This window comes from Notolabrus celidotus, chromosome 16 (assembly GCF_009762535.1).
Source record: "Notolabrus celidotus isolate fNotCel1 chromosome 16, fNotCel1.pri, whole genome shotgun sequence".
NCBI lineage: Eukaryota > Metazoa > Chordata > Actinopteri > Labriformes > Labridae > Notolabrus > Notolabrus celidotus.
In genome coordinates, this window is record NC_048287.1 from 14890969 (window position 1) to 14906729 (window position 15761).

The 15761-nt window shown below is 40.4% G+C and overlaps 1 protein-coding gene across 2 annotated transcripts in view; it reads right to left on the bottom strand.

The window, feature by feature from the left end:
- vps50 (VPS50 EARP/GARPII complex subunit) overlaps nucleotides 1–15761 on the bottom strand; it is a 138614-nt gene that overhangs the window by 112433 nt on the left and 10420 nt on the right. For both annotated transcript variants that reach the window (XM_034704659.1, XM_034704660.1), the window contains exons 3-4: nucleotides 10232–10354; nucleotides 9237–9308 (exon numbers count right to left, since the gene is read on the bottom strand). In XM_034704659.1, the coding sequence (XP_034560550.1) occupies nucleotides 9237–9308; nucleotides 10232–10354 (195 nt within the window). The remainder of the gene's footprint in view (nucleotides 1–9236; nucleotides 9309–10231; nucleotides 10355–15761) is intronic.

The following is a 15761-nucleotide window of genomic DNA, read 5'->3' on the forward strand; positions in this document are numbered from 1 at the left end:
TATGCGTGTGACCGTTAAGAGACCTGAACAGATGGCATAAACTGCTCAGTTGAAAAACTGTGCATTCCCCAGGAGTGACTGCCGCTGTCTTTTAAAATTAAAAAATGTAAATAAGATGCAGACGGAGAAAATGTTCAGTCCTTGGAAGACTCTCATGGCAATGCTTGCCCAAATTTAGGCCTGAACATCCCTGATTGGTTACTAAAGGAAAATAGCACACAACACTGCATTTCTTGAAGAAGTGACTGAGTCTCAACTTATATTACAAACCCAGCAGTGAGTAAGCAAACCCTCCTACCTGAGTCAAAAGGCCAAAGTTATTAACTCCAAGCTTGCACTCAGATTGTACACCGACTGGATTGTAAAGCAGGAACAGTGAATGTAATATTTAGCAGATGAAGAAAGTCAGGCTCGGTATGGGGGAAATAAGACAACAAAGGAGATATTTTTCCTGCAGGTACACCAGGATGGCATGAGGAAGGGTGAAAAATATAAGTATGAGTGAAGTAGCAGGAGAGGACAGATTTACGAGGTAGCTCACACACATCATCTATTGAACAAAAGAAGCTCTAAAATAGTACTGATGAGTTTTTTAAGTGCTCCCTTGTCAATAGCAAGTAATCTGTACACTATAGATATACAGTAGATGTTGCTCTAATAACAAATGTGTCTGAATAAGAACACTTTTTTACTTCTGGCAAGTGTTTACAGAGATGTATGAGGTAATTAGGACTAAATTAGCTTGTGCTAATTAGGGTCTGAAGCCGTGAAAAGTACCAAGCAGCTAGGTAATAGTGAAGGTTGGTCTTTGTAATTAAGACAGCTAATGAGAGTAAACTTAACATTAGAGGATTTTTAGCCATAATCACTGAAGAAGTGGTCTAATGGTAGAATGTTGCAGTGCAGGAAAAAAAATCCATATTGACAAATGGAAATTAAGACTTGTTTTGTGAGCTCAGGGCTGCACAGTTGTGCAGTGGCTAGTGCTGTTGCCTCACATCAAGAAGGTTCCGAATTCAAATATCAAACAGGCAGGCCCCTTTCTGTGTGGGGTTTGCATGTTCTCCTCATGTGCTTTCGTGGGTTCTCTCCCAGGTACATCATGTAAAAAAGGGCTGTTCCTTTTGTCAAAAATGACGGGGTAAAGAGAACTTCTCATACTTGAATTCACGATGATGCAGATGTTTATATCCCTAGGTACTCCGGCTCCCTCCCGCAGTCCAAAGACATGCTTGTCAGGTCAAATGGTGACTCTAAATTGCCTGTAGGTGTGAGTGTGTGCGTGAATGTTTGTTTGTCCCTACATGTTAACCATGTGATAGACTGGAAACCTGTCCACACTGCACCCTGCCTCTCACTCAATGACAGCTGAGATAGGCTCCAGACCTGGGCAGTCCCTAACGGGGTAAGTGGTATAGATGCTTACAAAAAAAATGTAAGTTCAGCTTTTTTTTTAGACTGAGTTTAAAATAGTCAGGGTGCTCTGGAGATGTGCATGTAGGCCTCTTTTTCATGCAGTGCTGTGATCATCCCTGCTTCACTTTCACTTACACGCACCGCCTAGAAACTTTCCCTGCACAGCAAGACGTCTTTAACCCTGATTTAAACACAGGAAGAAATTTGGCAGCCAGACGAGGGTTTAGGCAAAGGTTGCATAAGCATTCATAACTTTAAAAATACTGTGCAGAGGGAAAGAATTCATCATTGCTGCAGGAGGGAGAGTCATCTCTGGCTTTCAAGTTTCATTAAAAATTGAAAATGTTCACCCACGTTATTAACATCGCCTCCTCAGACATCTCCGCAGCCTACATTCTTGGGAAGAAGACACTTTGAGGTGAATGGGAAGTGTTATGTAAAATGCTGGGATACTGCTCATGACAAGTTATCACTGCAGAGGGATTAAGGACTTTGCATGCGTATAAAAGTGTATTATATTGCTATATTTGATGGATGTTAGATCTTAAAAGCCAATTTTAGGGTTTAAACTTTTGAAGTGAGAGGAGATGAGGTTCTGCACAGACCTGTAATCCATTGGCTGTCGTACTAAAGACAATCAAAGCATGGCTCTGGGAACGCTGGCACACTTTTCGGGCTACTTTGGTGTTGCTAGATGTTAACAGTTAACTTCCAGCCAAGACTTCCTTTTCTGCTGCAGAATTGTTTACAGTCCAACAAGCAACCTGCAAAGCAAATGCAATGCAGTTCATTCATCGTTCATTTTTTCCCCTAGAGTAGAGCACATTCATTTATTTCTGGGGAGTCTCAGTTTTACTGTAAATAATAAGTTACACAGAGGCTTTACTGGCTTACTTCAGCATTATCTACACTTGCATGTAGATATCTGAGATAAATAAATGTTTGTCAGATTATCGCCGATGGCAGACCCAGTGTGACGGATTGGGTTGTGCATGCTTTTGCTTTCCTTACAGACTGTTTTACTTGTATACACCAAAGGCGAGACCTCTGTTGACAGACTCCACACCTACGCAGGATCTATAGATAGAGATTAAGTGTTGAAAAGATCTACAAATATAAACATTTCCACATCATTTATGGCTCTTTTGCATCTGTGTGTTAATAGGAGAATAATATTAACAATGAATGAACAACCAAATTGTGTCTCTGGACCCTGACAGTTTTGTAGTCTTGCTGCAAGGCAACTGGCCTTAAGATGCCAATTAAGCTTAGATGCCAAGGCAGGCACACAGGGCAGATTTTCTCAGCTCTGATAGCAAAGAAAGTGCGTTCTACCCTACAGCAGAGAAGATATTTGTCAATATGTTTCAACACTGCAGCTCAACCACACCTCCTCACAGCAGGAGTGAAAAACGAGCGGCAACAGAGGTAAAAGTACATGCTGTACACAGTGTATAGTACTGTATCTTTCCCACTGTAATCTCATCTGCTCACACCCTGCCTAGTTCACAAACACATACACACACACACCTCTATCAAGCTGCTTTACAGCTTTCCAAAGGCGTCACAGATGAAATGTGTGGAGACCTTGCACATCATCTGCCAGGGGGAAAGGGCGTCACACGATAGCCCCGTGGTGAGAACCTGAAAGACCCATTCTCACTTTTTCAGAGGGCTGTGCTCCATTTCACACGCCGAGGACTATGTGCCTCTGTATGGTGTGCATGTTTGTGTTTATGTATGAGTAGGAGAGTCTGGATGCGTCAATTATGAAATCGTACGTATAAACTGCCCACTTGCAGAGATAGGTGTTCCATCTGTGACAGCAGAAGAGCAGCTCTATTTTGGTTAACAACAATCTCTACTGGCAGATTTCATACTTTCTCCTGAATCTCATTTGTTATGCATGAGATGACAGTGATATTTCTGAAAAAATCAAGCCGTAGAACCCCCTGTATCAGACATAACACCAATGTTAGGGTGTAGATTCAACAAATCAATCTATGGAAAGGAGTATACTGTTTATGATTTCACCTCTTCTTCTCATTGAAATAAAAACAATACTTTTAGCAGCAGACAATATGGAGGATATTTTTAGAATTACTCTCAACGTAATTGGAGGGAAAAATACGTAAGATTGGTGGTTAATAGCTGACGAGTCACCAACAGAGAAAACAAGATGAGAAGGGAGACAACAGCACGGAAATTAGCAAGAGACATTAAAACACAGAGGGAGCTGCAGAGTGAAAAGTTGGCCAAACTGAAGTAAACACACCCGAAGCAACAACAAACCGCAACATGGTATGGGCTTTGGCTGTGTTACAGGAATGGCTGAGTGAAAAGGAAAAAGTCCAACAGACTGTCACATGAAAGAGGAAAGAGGACCTTGTACAGGTGCTGCTCTTATTTTCTGCAGCACCTTTCTGCCCCTGTTAGGAATGCCATTTGGAAACGTATCTAAGATGTCCTTTTCATGTCCTTTTCTTTATGTTTCTGCAGTTTATTTTTTGGACTGTTATGTGTTTTTGACATATAAAATAAATCCAATCAAAAAACACTAATGTTTACACTTAACCGTGAGTGAAAATGTTAAGTTTAATGTTAAATCGACCCATAAATTGGCGGTTAAGATTAGAATTGTCATGGAAGTGCTAACTAAGAGGAACTAAGGTATTAAGCAGTTTTTAGCTGTATATATAAATCACTTTTAAATCAAGATCAGAACTTAAGCTGTTTTTGAAACCTCCAACTATACTAGTAGTACATACTGATTTGACCAAAATTCAGTAAGTAGTATGCAGTATCTGAACAAGAGCAAAATCTGCAGTATGCCAAAGGTACCCAGACGTCGTACCGATTCAGGAAAATGTACCAGCAGACCAGTCTCCCTCACGTTCTGTTTCCCACAATACACAGCACTAACATTCTCCTTCCTTTTTCTGTATATGTATTTTTAGCTGCATTACCGCCACCTACTGTGTTGGAGTGTGGACTAGACATTTAATAGTCCGTTACATTTACAGTATGGATGCACCGAAACTTCGTCCACTGAACATTTTTGGCCGAAAATAGCCCAAAAGTGCATTTTCAGTTTTCGTCTGAAATACTCACCGAAATTATCACCGAAACGACACGGCCGAAACAAAATGTTGTGATGACGCAAGCAAGAACTGCGGCCAGTACGCGCTTGACTGGATAAGGGCCAACATGTCTGCATCCGTTATTCCTTTAATTGCAGCACTAAAGCGTCTTCTAAGCAAAGAGGTTGGGACGGACCACAGAGTGAAAACAATGAAAAGTACACTCTTAGAGTCTGTCAGCACACGTTTCACTGAGATATATTCGGATCCTCTGCACTTCATCACAACTACAGACTTGTTGGAATGGATTTGCGGATCCTATGGGACTCGCTCTTCCGATTGGCTCATTCTGGAAGTACCATGAATAAATACTGAACTGGGTCGATCAGCATTCTCCATTGATGCTCCTAAATCATGGAATACCCTCCAACAGACTTTGAAGCTGAGATCCTTTCCATCTCTTGCAGAGATCAAGACCTTGATCTCTGACCAATGTGTCTCAAACTGTATCTGTTTTAATTAATCTATTATTTTGTGTATGATTGTGTTTGTTTGTTTGTTTGTTGTTTCTAATCTAACTGTGATCTCGACGACATTGGAAATGAGGGAAACCTCAATGTCTTTTCGAGAATAAATAAAGGTTTGAATTGAATTGAACTGTACTTGATCCGCGTTATAAAGCTCATTAATTGGATGTGGGAATAAACTGTTTTCGGCCTTGGTTTCCTTATTTTCCGTTTTAGGTTTCGGCCAAGAATTTCCATTTTGGTGCATCCCTAAGAAGTAATGTGAAAAACAAGCTGGTGAATCTTGTAACTGCTAGTAATACAGATGTGATGAACATCTCACAGGTAACTGTGAAAATTCTTAAATTCAATATAAACCACATCTTAACCTTTTAAATCATAAGTGATGCTAAAGAAGCAGTTTCGCTAGCAGCTTGGCCGTTGTTTACTTCCACTTTCCAAAATAAAAAAATCCAGCGACGCCCGACCCCGCATACTGCAGAACAGATCCAACAGAACATACAGCATCTGTAGATCAATACTCAAATATAGCATACACATGATATACAATTATTTTTCAAGCAAACAGATATACAATCATAAGTTAGGAAAGAGCAAAAGGTTAGAAGCAAATCAAATAAAAGTATGTGAATTTTTAGGTATTTTTAAAAAACATCAGTGTCAAAAACATCTCTTGACATTGAGACCATTTTTTTTCTTTTATTCTAAAATTTATATTAATGACCGATAACGTACAGTATATCCAACACTCAACAACTAAAGCCATAAGAAGCTAAATGCTGTCTATCGTTGTCTATCACTCTGGTTCCTCTTTCGACACGGTAGATGAGCATTTAAGGGATAATGTATAATTAGCCGGTGTTTATGCAAAATAGAATTTCCTCAGGGTGGACAAGACCCCGACACAACCATCACAACAAGAGGAATGAGAGTGATGGTTCAGACTGTTCCAGACAGACAGTGTAGACACCATGTGTGTAAAGTTATGTTAATCATTCTCAGCTTTCATTTATATCGGCTTTAGACTAATTTCAAGTTATCTTCATCTGCATTTGCAAAGAATTTGTGTTTACATTGTTTTTGAGACCAAAAGACTTTTAGAATATTTATCTTAAAAATGTAAGAAATCAAAGCAGGTGTGTAGTGAAGTTGGCTTATAGGAGCTCTGTTGTATTGAGGTACCCAAACTGGCTTGAGTTGGCCAATAATAGCTCAATAATGCAGGTTTGCATTGATGAGCTCTGTGAGAAACATAGCTGCAGATTTTATGCCTGCCAGCACACCAGCGCAATTACCATGGCTATTCCAACAAGGGGCCTGCAGGCCCACAGCCAAGCAGATAGAGAAAGACTGACAAAGAGAGAGAGTGTTTGTGAGAGTATGTTTGTGCACTCTTAGGCTTACACACACTCTGAGTCTAAAGAGACAGCTATGTGGGAAATTGCCGAAAATGTCCAAATGCCCATAGTGACGTAAGATATCCAGGGAGAGAGGCATGTATGAAGTTAAAAAAAAGAAAGGATGTGGAGTGTAGGAAAAAAAATGAGATGAGGGAATGTTGGAGACATCAGGTGTGCCAAAGTACTAACGCTCATCAGGAAGGCAGGATAGTGGGTGACAATCTGCTCTGGACTGTGGGGATTGAGGGTGCAAGTACCAAAACAGCTGCCTCTCGCCCACGTGTTTCTATAAATAGAATTTGTTGACAGGGCAGCTTTCCAATCTAAAACTGAGAGTACCTGACTGACCCAAGAAAGGCTGCCATGTGTGAAAATGAGCCTGCTGTGACTGCAGGAACAAAACACAGTAAAATCACATGTTTGTTTACAGATCTGGGGCACAAAGGAAGAAGTATGTCAAAGGGTTGCAGGTCTCCTCACGTCGTTTGTCTCTTTCCATGTTCGCTTTTGTTTGCGAATATAAAGACCACCAAGTTTTGAATGACTGCTTGTAAACCTCTGCATTCTCATACATCCTGTATTAGTTCTATTAGCTTAAAAAGTCGCCGGGCAGCCAGACACAATCTTTAGGATGGCAGTCAAATTGTTTTTTAGTGAATAACAGAGCAAATTGAAATTCAAAGCTTTTATCTGAATGAAATTGGCCTTGGGGTTTATTTTTTCCAGATTCATTAGTATTTCATACAGTATGCCTGCAGGGTATGTCAGTGTAGTTTGGGTATTTTGCATTTATTTTATTTTCAAAATAAAGCAACAAGATTGTTTGTGATGTAAGAACAAACTTTTACCCTTAATTTATACAACAATGACAAAACAAAGTCGTTAATGAGCTGATGGAGGTAAGTGGCGTGGATGTAAGTATGTTTAAAAACTCCTCTTTTGATGGTCAAGAATGAACTTGAGTACTGAGATCACATGCATGCAGTATTAGAGTATCACTCATAGACTGTGTAAACTATGGATGTAGGATCCGTGACGTCACCCATCTGTTTCTGAAGCGCTGTTTTGAGGCCAATCGTCGTCGGCAGCCATGTTGCTGCTGTCGAGCGATTGTGACGTAAAGGAGCGGACTTTGAGCCTCCTAGCCAACAGCTACAGTGTTCCTGCAGTCAGCTGTGCCTCTCATTGGAAGACTCGTAATCTAAATATCTTCGAAATTGCTGTGTTAGAAAAAAATTCACCCCCCTCACAGTGTGTGCCGATCAAGAAATGAGCTATCCAGACTACACTCGTCTTTTGTACCAGCCTGTAAACATGTTTATTTCTGCTGTAAAGATCGCCTTTTTCCCATTCATGTGTATGTGACTTCCGGCACTTCCGGAACCAGCCTCAAGCGGATTCTCGATGAACTGCAGCTTTTAACACTTCCGCATTGGACTCGTATTTTTAGACCGGAGGTTGCCGCTTGGCAACACTTCATACATAAGGAGCTTTAACTACTATCTACATTTGCAATGATGAAGAACAGATTCTGAAAGTTTCCAGTCAGTGTTGTTTTCTTTTAAAGAAGGCACTACATCTGTAGAGAAATCAATACTTCAAAAATCCATTGAGCTGTAAAAAAAATCCAAACTCCAGGTCTATCCATTAAATTTAAAGACACCAGCACTCACAGTAATGCATATAACCTATTGGTGGATATTAACAGCAGCTTAAGGAAACAAACAGTCCTTGACTTTCACCAGCCTTTTACAAACAAATGTTGGTGTGACCCACTTTTAAACGATCAAAAAAAGACAACATAAAAACAAAAACAAAACAAGTTCTGTTGCATTTTTCCTTCTTGTGATTTATACTTGTTTTGTGAAAACATGTTTCTTGTGGAGGTTTTGATGATCAATGTTATTAGTTCCATCTTATATCTTCTGTCTATCCAGATGTTTTTATTCTTTTCTTTTCAGGCAGTGTCACTATATGGATTTTTTTTAAATACCTAAAAATTCACATACTTTTATTTGATTTGCTTCTAGCCTCTTTCCTAACTTATAATTATATGTATATCTATTTGCTTGAAAAATAGTTGTATATGGTTCTTATATTTTCCTCCTTTTGTTGTTTTTATTCTTCCAACATTGTATTATTTCCTTTTATCTGTTGGTGATCATAACCTTTTTATCTTCCTTTATATCTCTGTCACTTTGTGGATCTTTTTGCCATTAAATCCCTGCAGTTTTTCAAACTTTTAATCATTGCCTTTCTCACATTTCTCTTTCCTTTTTTTTAATTTTCTGGCTTATTTTGAAGCACTTTATAATCCTGTTTGAAGTGCTATATAAATAAAGATTCTAATAATAAAAATCAAAATTCTTATTCTTATTCTTATTATTCTTAGCATTATTGTTGGTAGTAGTATATGTTAATGACATTTTATGATGACTGCGGGTCCCATATTGAGTATTACTGGTGTATTTCTCATGAAAATGATATTGTTTTGTGTCCCTGTCTGTTGCTGTTTTCTTTCGAGTGTGCTCCATTCCTTCCCCCTCCATCCTGCGCTGCAGATGTCCACTGGGAATTGGACAGGAGCTGATGTGTGCGTGCATTTTAAAGTGTGAGATGCAGAGCAACACTTTGCTTGGTTGGTTCGGACTTCAAAACTACCAGAGTTAGGCTGAGTTCATCCACTATACCCGCAGCCGGCTAGTTCATAACCTTACAAGGTTCACCAGGCACTTTAAGACATATTACATGATCTTCCTCAGGAGATGGAATTGTGGCAGTGTGCATGTGCAAGAAAGAGACGAGACACTTACAGCTGCTTGTTGTTTCTTCAGTTTGTCTCTGTACTCCTCCAGTTCCTGCAGGTTGAGCTCAGGTGGGAGTTTCTATAATCAAACAAAGAGATACAAACACAAAACCTTATCATTTGTTTACAATGCATCATCCTACCCAGATGAAAGCACCTGAGACACAAAGTCTGTAAGCATGTCATACATTCTACACGGCAGCATGCTCCTTCAAAATTTGAGTATCTGGTCATGAATGAGTTTTGAACATATTTCTAATTGAAATTAGAGCCACAGGAGCTTCTGGTGCTCAGGGCCACAGCGGGGATTTCATCTTGAAAGAGCTAATCTTTACTCCTGAGCATCTTCATTTTTCAAAGATCTCTCTTAGTATTTCAAAGAGCTGACGTTGGTTAAACTAGTGTGACCCAAGAAAGCTGCAGCTCTCCCTCCGCTCAATGAAACAAAAAGACTGCGCTCAGTAAATACACTCTGCCAGATCAGAAGTCAGATTAGTGAAGAAGGTTGAGGAGGTTATTTAGTAAACAGCAAACAAACTCTGCAAGTGAAAGAAGATATTACAAATTCATGGCCCAAAGGATGATAGGTAATTACTTTCCCCTTGACTGAGAGTCTCATTTCAGATGGTGTAGCAATACCAAGATAAATCTAATGAGATTTCACACCCTTCCTCTGTTGAGCGGATGCAATCCATCAATCTGGACGTCAACGGTACACACGCGACTCGGCAGAAGTGGAAGAGATAGCAGCTCAGGTGAGAAAGAGCTTTAACTCTGTCAATCAGACAGGGTTCAGAGCGTAAGAAAACCACTTTTACTCACATTAGGGATGCAATGCTGCTGTTATCAGAGTTAACGAAATATGGTGGGTGTGATGGAATTATTATTTCACTGCACCGAGGGGGCGTGGGAACTTTTTCCGACTGAGTCTCTTGTCATCATTTAATGAGCAAGTGGTGCTCGTTCAGCCAATAACGATCATTCATACGGAGAGAATCTGACCTCCAGCTCGTGCTGCACCATGTCGAAGGAGTCGTTAGAGAAGTAGACCTCCTCGATGCTGTCGATGATCTCCTGCTCCGCCTGGGGGTCGATGGGCTGCTCCCTCAGCTCCCGCAACTCCTCCTGAAAGATGATGAAGACAGAGAAATTAAAAACAATCTGAAGGAAGCATTTTAGGATCATTTAGATACAAACACAAAAGCACCAAAAGGGAAAGTTACATCATTTCCAAAGCTGTGTAAACAACAAACAAAAGCTCCAACATAAACTTCAAGAAAATTGCATCAGGCAGAGAAAGAGAAATAGGACAATGCAGGGAGAAATTAGTGGCAAGAGGTAAAGATAAAAGCAATAAAGGAAGGAGAAAATGGATCAAAGGAACAAGAGGTGCATAGAGCAAGGACAAGAGCAAGGGTGAAGGGCAGTGTGAAGAGAGGACAGAATAAGAATGAGTACAGGAACAAGGAAACGAGGGGGTGAGGAAGCATGCATTTCAGAGTTGGGGAAAAGATTGCAGCTCATTTCGTTGGACAGCTGTCATGTGGGACAGCCTTGAGAAGAAAGACGAGAAGAAACAAATGACTGAGAAAGTACAACAGAGATTCCCCTTCAGAGTATCTTGGAGAAACATCAGAGTGTCATTGATTAACATGCTGTGTATCCGTCAAGGCTTATTGCTGCAGTGAGTTTTTTTAGATGAAGGGTTTTAAACCCACATTCCTAATGAGCCAAGAAAGTCACAGGTCAATAACAAGGAAGGGGATGACTGTGCCAGCAGTTTACAACAAGGAGAAGTTACTGAACAAAAGACTGAAGTAGAACAAGACTTAAAGCAAGCTATCCCCAAAATCCCCTCCATAGTATTAACTACACCATTCACTGTTTAACCTTCAGCTCTGTGAGGCGTCCAAGCATGCCAATGCAATGTTTGCTACAATGTCCACCTATAAATGATGATAATTGACACATGTCCAGTATCTCAATATTACTGCTAGATTCTACAGTCAAATAGCTCTGTGAGTCTAAGCTAAATGCTAACATCATGACACTGCTAACTTACCAATTTATTTATTTTGTGGTTATTTATCTGTTTATTTATTCTAAATGGATATGTATGAAGGAGGAGATGCTGCTGAGCTCAGCCCCTGTGGTGAGAAGCCAGAGCATCTGTATGTAAGCCAGGCAACACACTGCCACCAACAGGGCAATCATACCATGTTATTTGGCTACATTTTAAGAATGTCCTACCCATAGACTGTAAAAAATATGGACGTAGGACTTATTGAGTTCCCGCCTGTCAATCAAGTCAGCTGTGCCTATCATTGGAAGATTCGTAATCTCAATATCTTCAAAATTGACGCGTTTGAAAAAAATTTGTCTTAACGCCCCCCACAGTGTGGGCCAATTGAGAAATGAGCTATCCAGACTACACTAATTTTTTGTACCAGGCTGTAAACAAGTTTATTTCTGTTGTAAAGATTATCTTTTTTGAATTGGTGTGTATGTGGTTTCCGGTACTTCCGGAGCCAGCCTCAAGTGGATCCTGAATGAACTGCAGTTTTTAGAACTTCCGCATTGGACTCATATTTTTAGACCGGAGGTTGCCGCTTGGTCCTACCCCAACACCAACTGGAATGTAAATGCATGCTCTATAGAGAAATGTATCCCAATTTACTGTCAGCATCTTAAGAATCCAACATTTCTTAATTAGTACGAGAGATGACAGATACAACTCCCCCCTGCCATACTGGAACTTGTGCATCACCAGATATATGATTATATAAACTGAGTTCCATATTTCTTTAAGAAGACTGTATGAGGCTCTTATCAGTCTGAGTTCCTACACCGAAGTTGTGTTTTTTTATTTTACGACAGATGGTATCACAAGGAATATGTTCTTTTGTCACAAAGAAAAGTTCTACATTAAAAAATGTGTGTACACTCTTGGCTTACCTCTATATAAACGGTCCTACCCTCTGGTTCTATCTTTCTATCTTTCTATCCTTGCAATGGTTCTACATACGTATGCAAGCTGCTTAGTATTGTGCTTTATGTCAGCTGTTCGGGTCAGGAAGTGCAGTGTCGAGCTGAAATTAAACTTTCCTGAGGATACAACACTTGGTGCTTGCTTGTGCTTTTCCAGAGAGTTCAAACCTATTATTACCCGGCTTTCTTACTGATCTTGCGGTTGTTCAAAACCCCTAGACAACCCCTTGACAACAGTTATCAACTTTCACTAATATGAGCAACACAAGAGGCAAACTGATCACACGTCATGTCAAATCAATCAGTGGATAAAAGATCCAGCATATTTTGCTTCTGCTTGTTGACAGCATAGGCCATAAGGTGAGGTAAAACCGCTAGTTTCTGCTCGCACAATGTGGCTAAAACGCTAGTTTCGGTTGGCATGCTAAATTGGCAGGCTCTGGACATTTTCAAATTGGATCCTGCCCAGCAATATAAGCAACAACAGCGGAGCCGGAGGGGTCTTGCCCACCCTGTTGGGATTCTATTTCCCGACAAGAAAACCATACTTTATCCCTTACTTGGGGTACTGGGCCCGTATGCATGTCCGGCCGTTAGCAATGAACCGTTTCACTAATGGTGAAAAAAAAAATGGCGCCCCAACAAAGCATTAGATTTAATGGCGGTAGACCAAACCATTACAGGTGCTAACGGCAGGATTACCGCACCTGTTGGGCTGTTTAAAGGATGGTGGACATCGTGTTTATGCATTACCGTTTAAGATGAAATATGCAAAGACATTATTTTATTTGTTAGGTCTTCTACTGTGCGCTCAGAAACACCACAAGCATTTACCTGGTTCAAGATCTTAAACCAAACTTCCCTGTATCCTTGTTTGTTATCTTTGACAATGGACTTGCTGATAACAGCTGTTTGTTCATTCTATATTTTTGTAATAAAATGTCAATTTCTTCCGCTGAAAAATTGTTTTTTCTTGATTTTCTCTCAGTCACACCGGTACCGCTCGTCATGTTTATTGCTGTTTATGTGTAGTAGGCATGCACAATTCAAATTTGTTGGATAGGGGTTTTCCAGGAGGTTCCCTGGACATATGACGTTTTGCACCAGCCTTGCTTTCATGGTGCAATTACTTAATTGGCCGATTATTTTCAGTCGTGCATGCAGCTAATGCTATGGCCAAATGGGCCGTTCCATAACAGTACGTTAAGACTAATGGTCCCGTTTGTGTAATGGCTGGACGTGCATATGGGCCCAGGTCACCATATATGTTACACTGAGTCCCATTGAGCGTTAATGGCTTCAGAAAGCTGTGACTAGCTGCACTGAATTTGAGTGAAATACAAGGTACTTGTGCTGAAAGAAAGGATGAGCGCTCAGTGAAAACACCCACCCTACTATACCTTCTACAGATAAGTTTAATAGCCTACCCCATGGCTCCTCATGTCCCCCAAAGCCTGAGATAGATAGGAAAGATTGGGCAGCGAGAGCCAGCACATCACTGGGGTCATCGAGTGGGCGTCTCCCTTCACTGATGTTTCGTTTAGATTTTAAATATCAACACTCCACACTAGTGATGCACGATATTGGATTTTTTGCCGATATCCGATATTCCGATATTTTACAACTCATTTAGCCGATTACCGATACCAACATTTTTTTTCCCTCACACCTAATTGCAGAGATCATCAATTCTCTTCTGTATTGGAATAAGTGTACAGTATTATGGTGATACTCTTATCACATTTGTTATATAATATTCATTTATTGTGCATAATAAGAAAAATACTTAATACTTAAAACTGTATATTTATTTATGACAATTGCATTCAGACAAAATTCATACAAACAGATACATCCTACTTAAAACTTGGATGATGCTCTCCCTGAGACAATCATAACAAAACCCACAACCAGGGCAAATTTGGCCAATTTCACATTTGACATGGTAAGTAAACCTAACCTCTGTTCACATGTGAAAAGTGCAACTGTACAGCAATTAAACCCAAATTAAATTAAATGGTTTACTCTTTGACAGTAAATGTGGCTAAATTAGTGAGCTACATGTACCTTACAGACTGCTGCTTAAATTCAAATTTAACTTAAAACCTAAGCCCAACATGTGTGCAGCAGCCAATTAATTTATTGGTTAATTATACCGGCGGATATCGGTGTGTTTATGTGATAGTTCATTTGAAAGCCAATATCAGCCAATACCGATAATGTGCCGATAATACTGTGCACATTATCGGTATACTCCACACACAATCTTGGTATAACTTTGTACGGCAAAAGGAGGTGGAGACATTTTATCATCTTTTTGTACAGTTAAAGATATCAACCTCATAGCTCTTGAGAAAAGGTCAGGGTATGCCTACAGTCATGTGGATTTATTCCCAGGGGACCACAAAGGCTAGTAGCAGATTTCAAGGAAGATAAATCCAACATTTTCATTTTTATTTCATTCTGGACTAAAGTGGTGACACATGTCATCCCTATAGGCCCATGCTGTGGCTCAAAGCATTACCTCGAAACCTTTATATAGCGATATGTCACATGACTTTCCATACAAAGGAAAGAGAGGTAGCTTCAGTTCATGCCCTGAGCAGACATCCTTTATGTAAGGTAAGCCTAAGTTTAACAACTCATTTGTGTGGGATCAATGCTCTGAGTCATCAGAACATTAAAGCATAATGGCAGTAAAAATAGACTGCAGGCTTAAGATGGAGGTTGGGAAGCGGTGGAGGGGAAATTATGGGATAAATGTAATTCAAACACCCTTATATATCCCCCAAACTCTATTAAATAACAGCATATACATCGCTTTTAAAGATCAGCACTCATCGTCTCATTTAAACTCCTCTGCTGAAAACCTTGTTACACACCTGCCTAAGCACACGTATTTTCCTCAGCTTCTATCAGCAAGGAGAGCGCTTCAAGGGCGATGAAGTGAGCCACCCATGTAAGTGAATCTGCTCCTGGGGGTGTGAGTGTGTCCGACTGAGTGACAGTTATGTGAGGAAATGCTGCAGTTATTTTAATGTTGTTCATGAACAAATAAAGCCTCATTTAATTCAATTACACAAACACAACCCCTTTTATAAACTCCTTCTTTATGCAAGGACATTTGAAGAATGCATGCATCACTGTGTTGATGTGTGTGTGTGTGTGTGTGTGTGTGTGTGTGTGTGTGTGTGTGTGTGTGTGTGTGTGTGTGTGTGTGTGTGTGTGTGTGTGTGTGTGTGTGTGTGTGTGTGTGTGTGCATTGCCATGTTTAAATCAGGTACAGAAGTGAGCAGAGGCCCCGGGGGGAAACGCGTGGGCGATTGCATGAGATTGGAGAGGAGGGATAGAGAGGTAGGAGATCGCGCTCTGCCGTCAAAAGAAGGGTGGGTGGGAAATCAGTTCAAATGAGAGGGAAAGGGAACGTGAAAGAAACGGGGGAGGGGAGGGATGAGGTGGATGAGTCACAGGGAGTGAAAGTTAGAGCAGAGAGGGAAAGACTGAGGGATGAGCGAAACGAAAGACAATGATGTGCTGTTCCTCC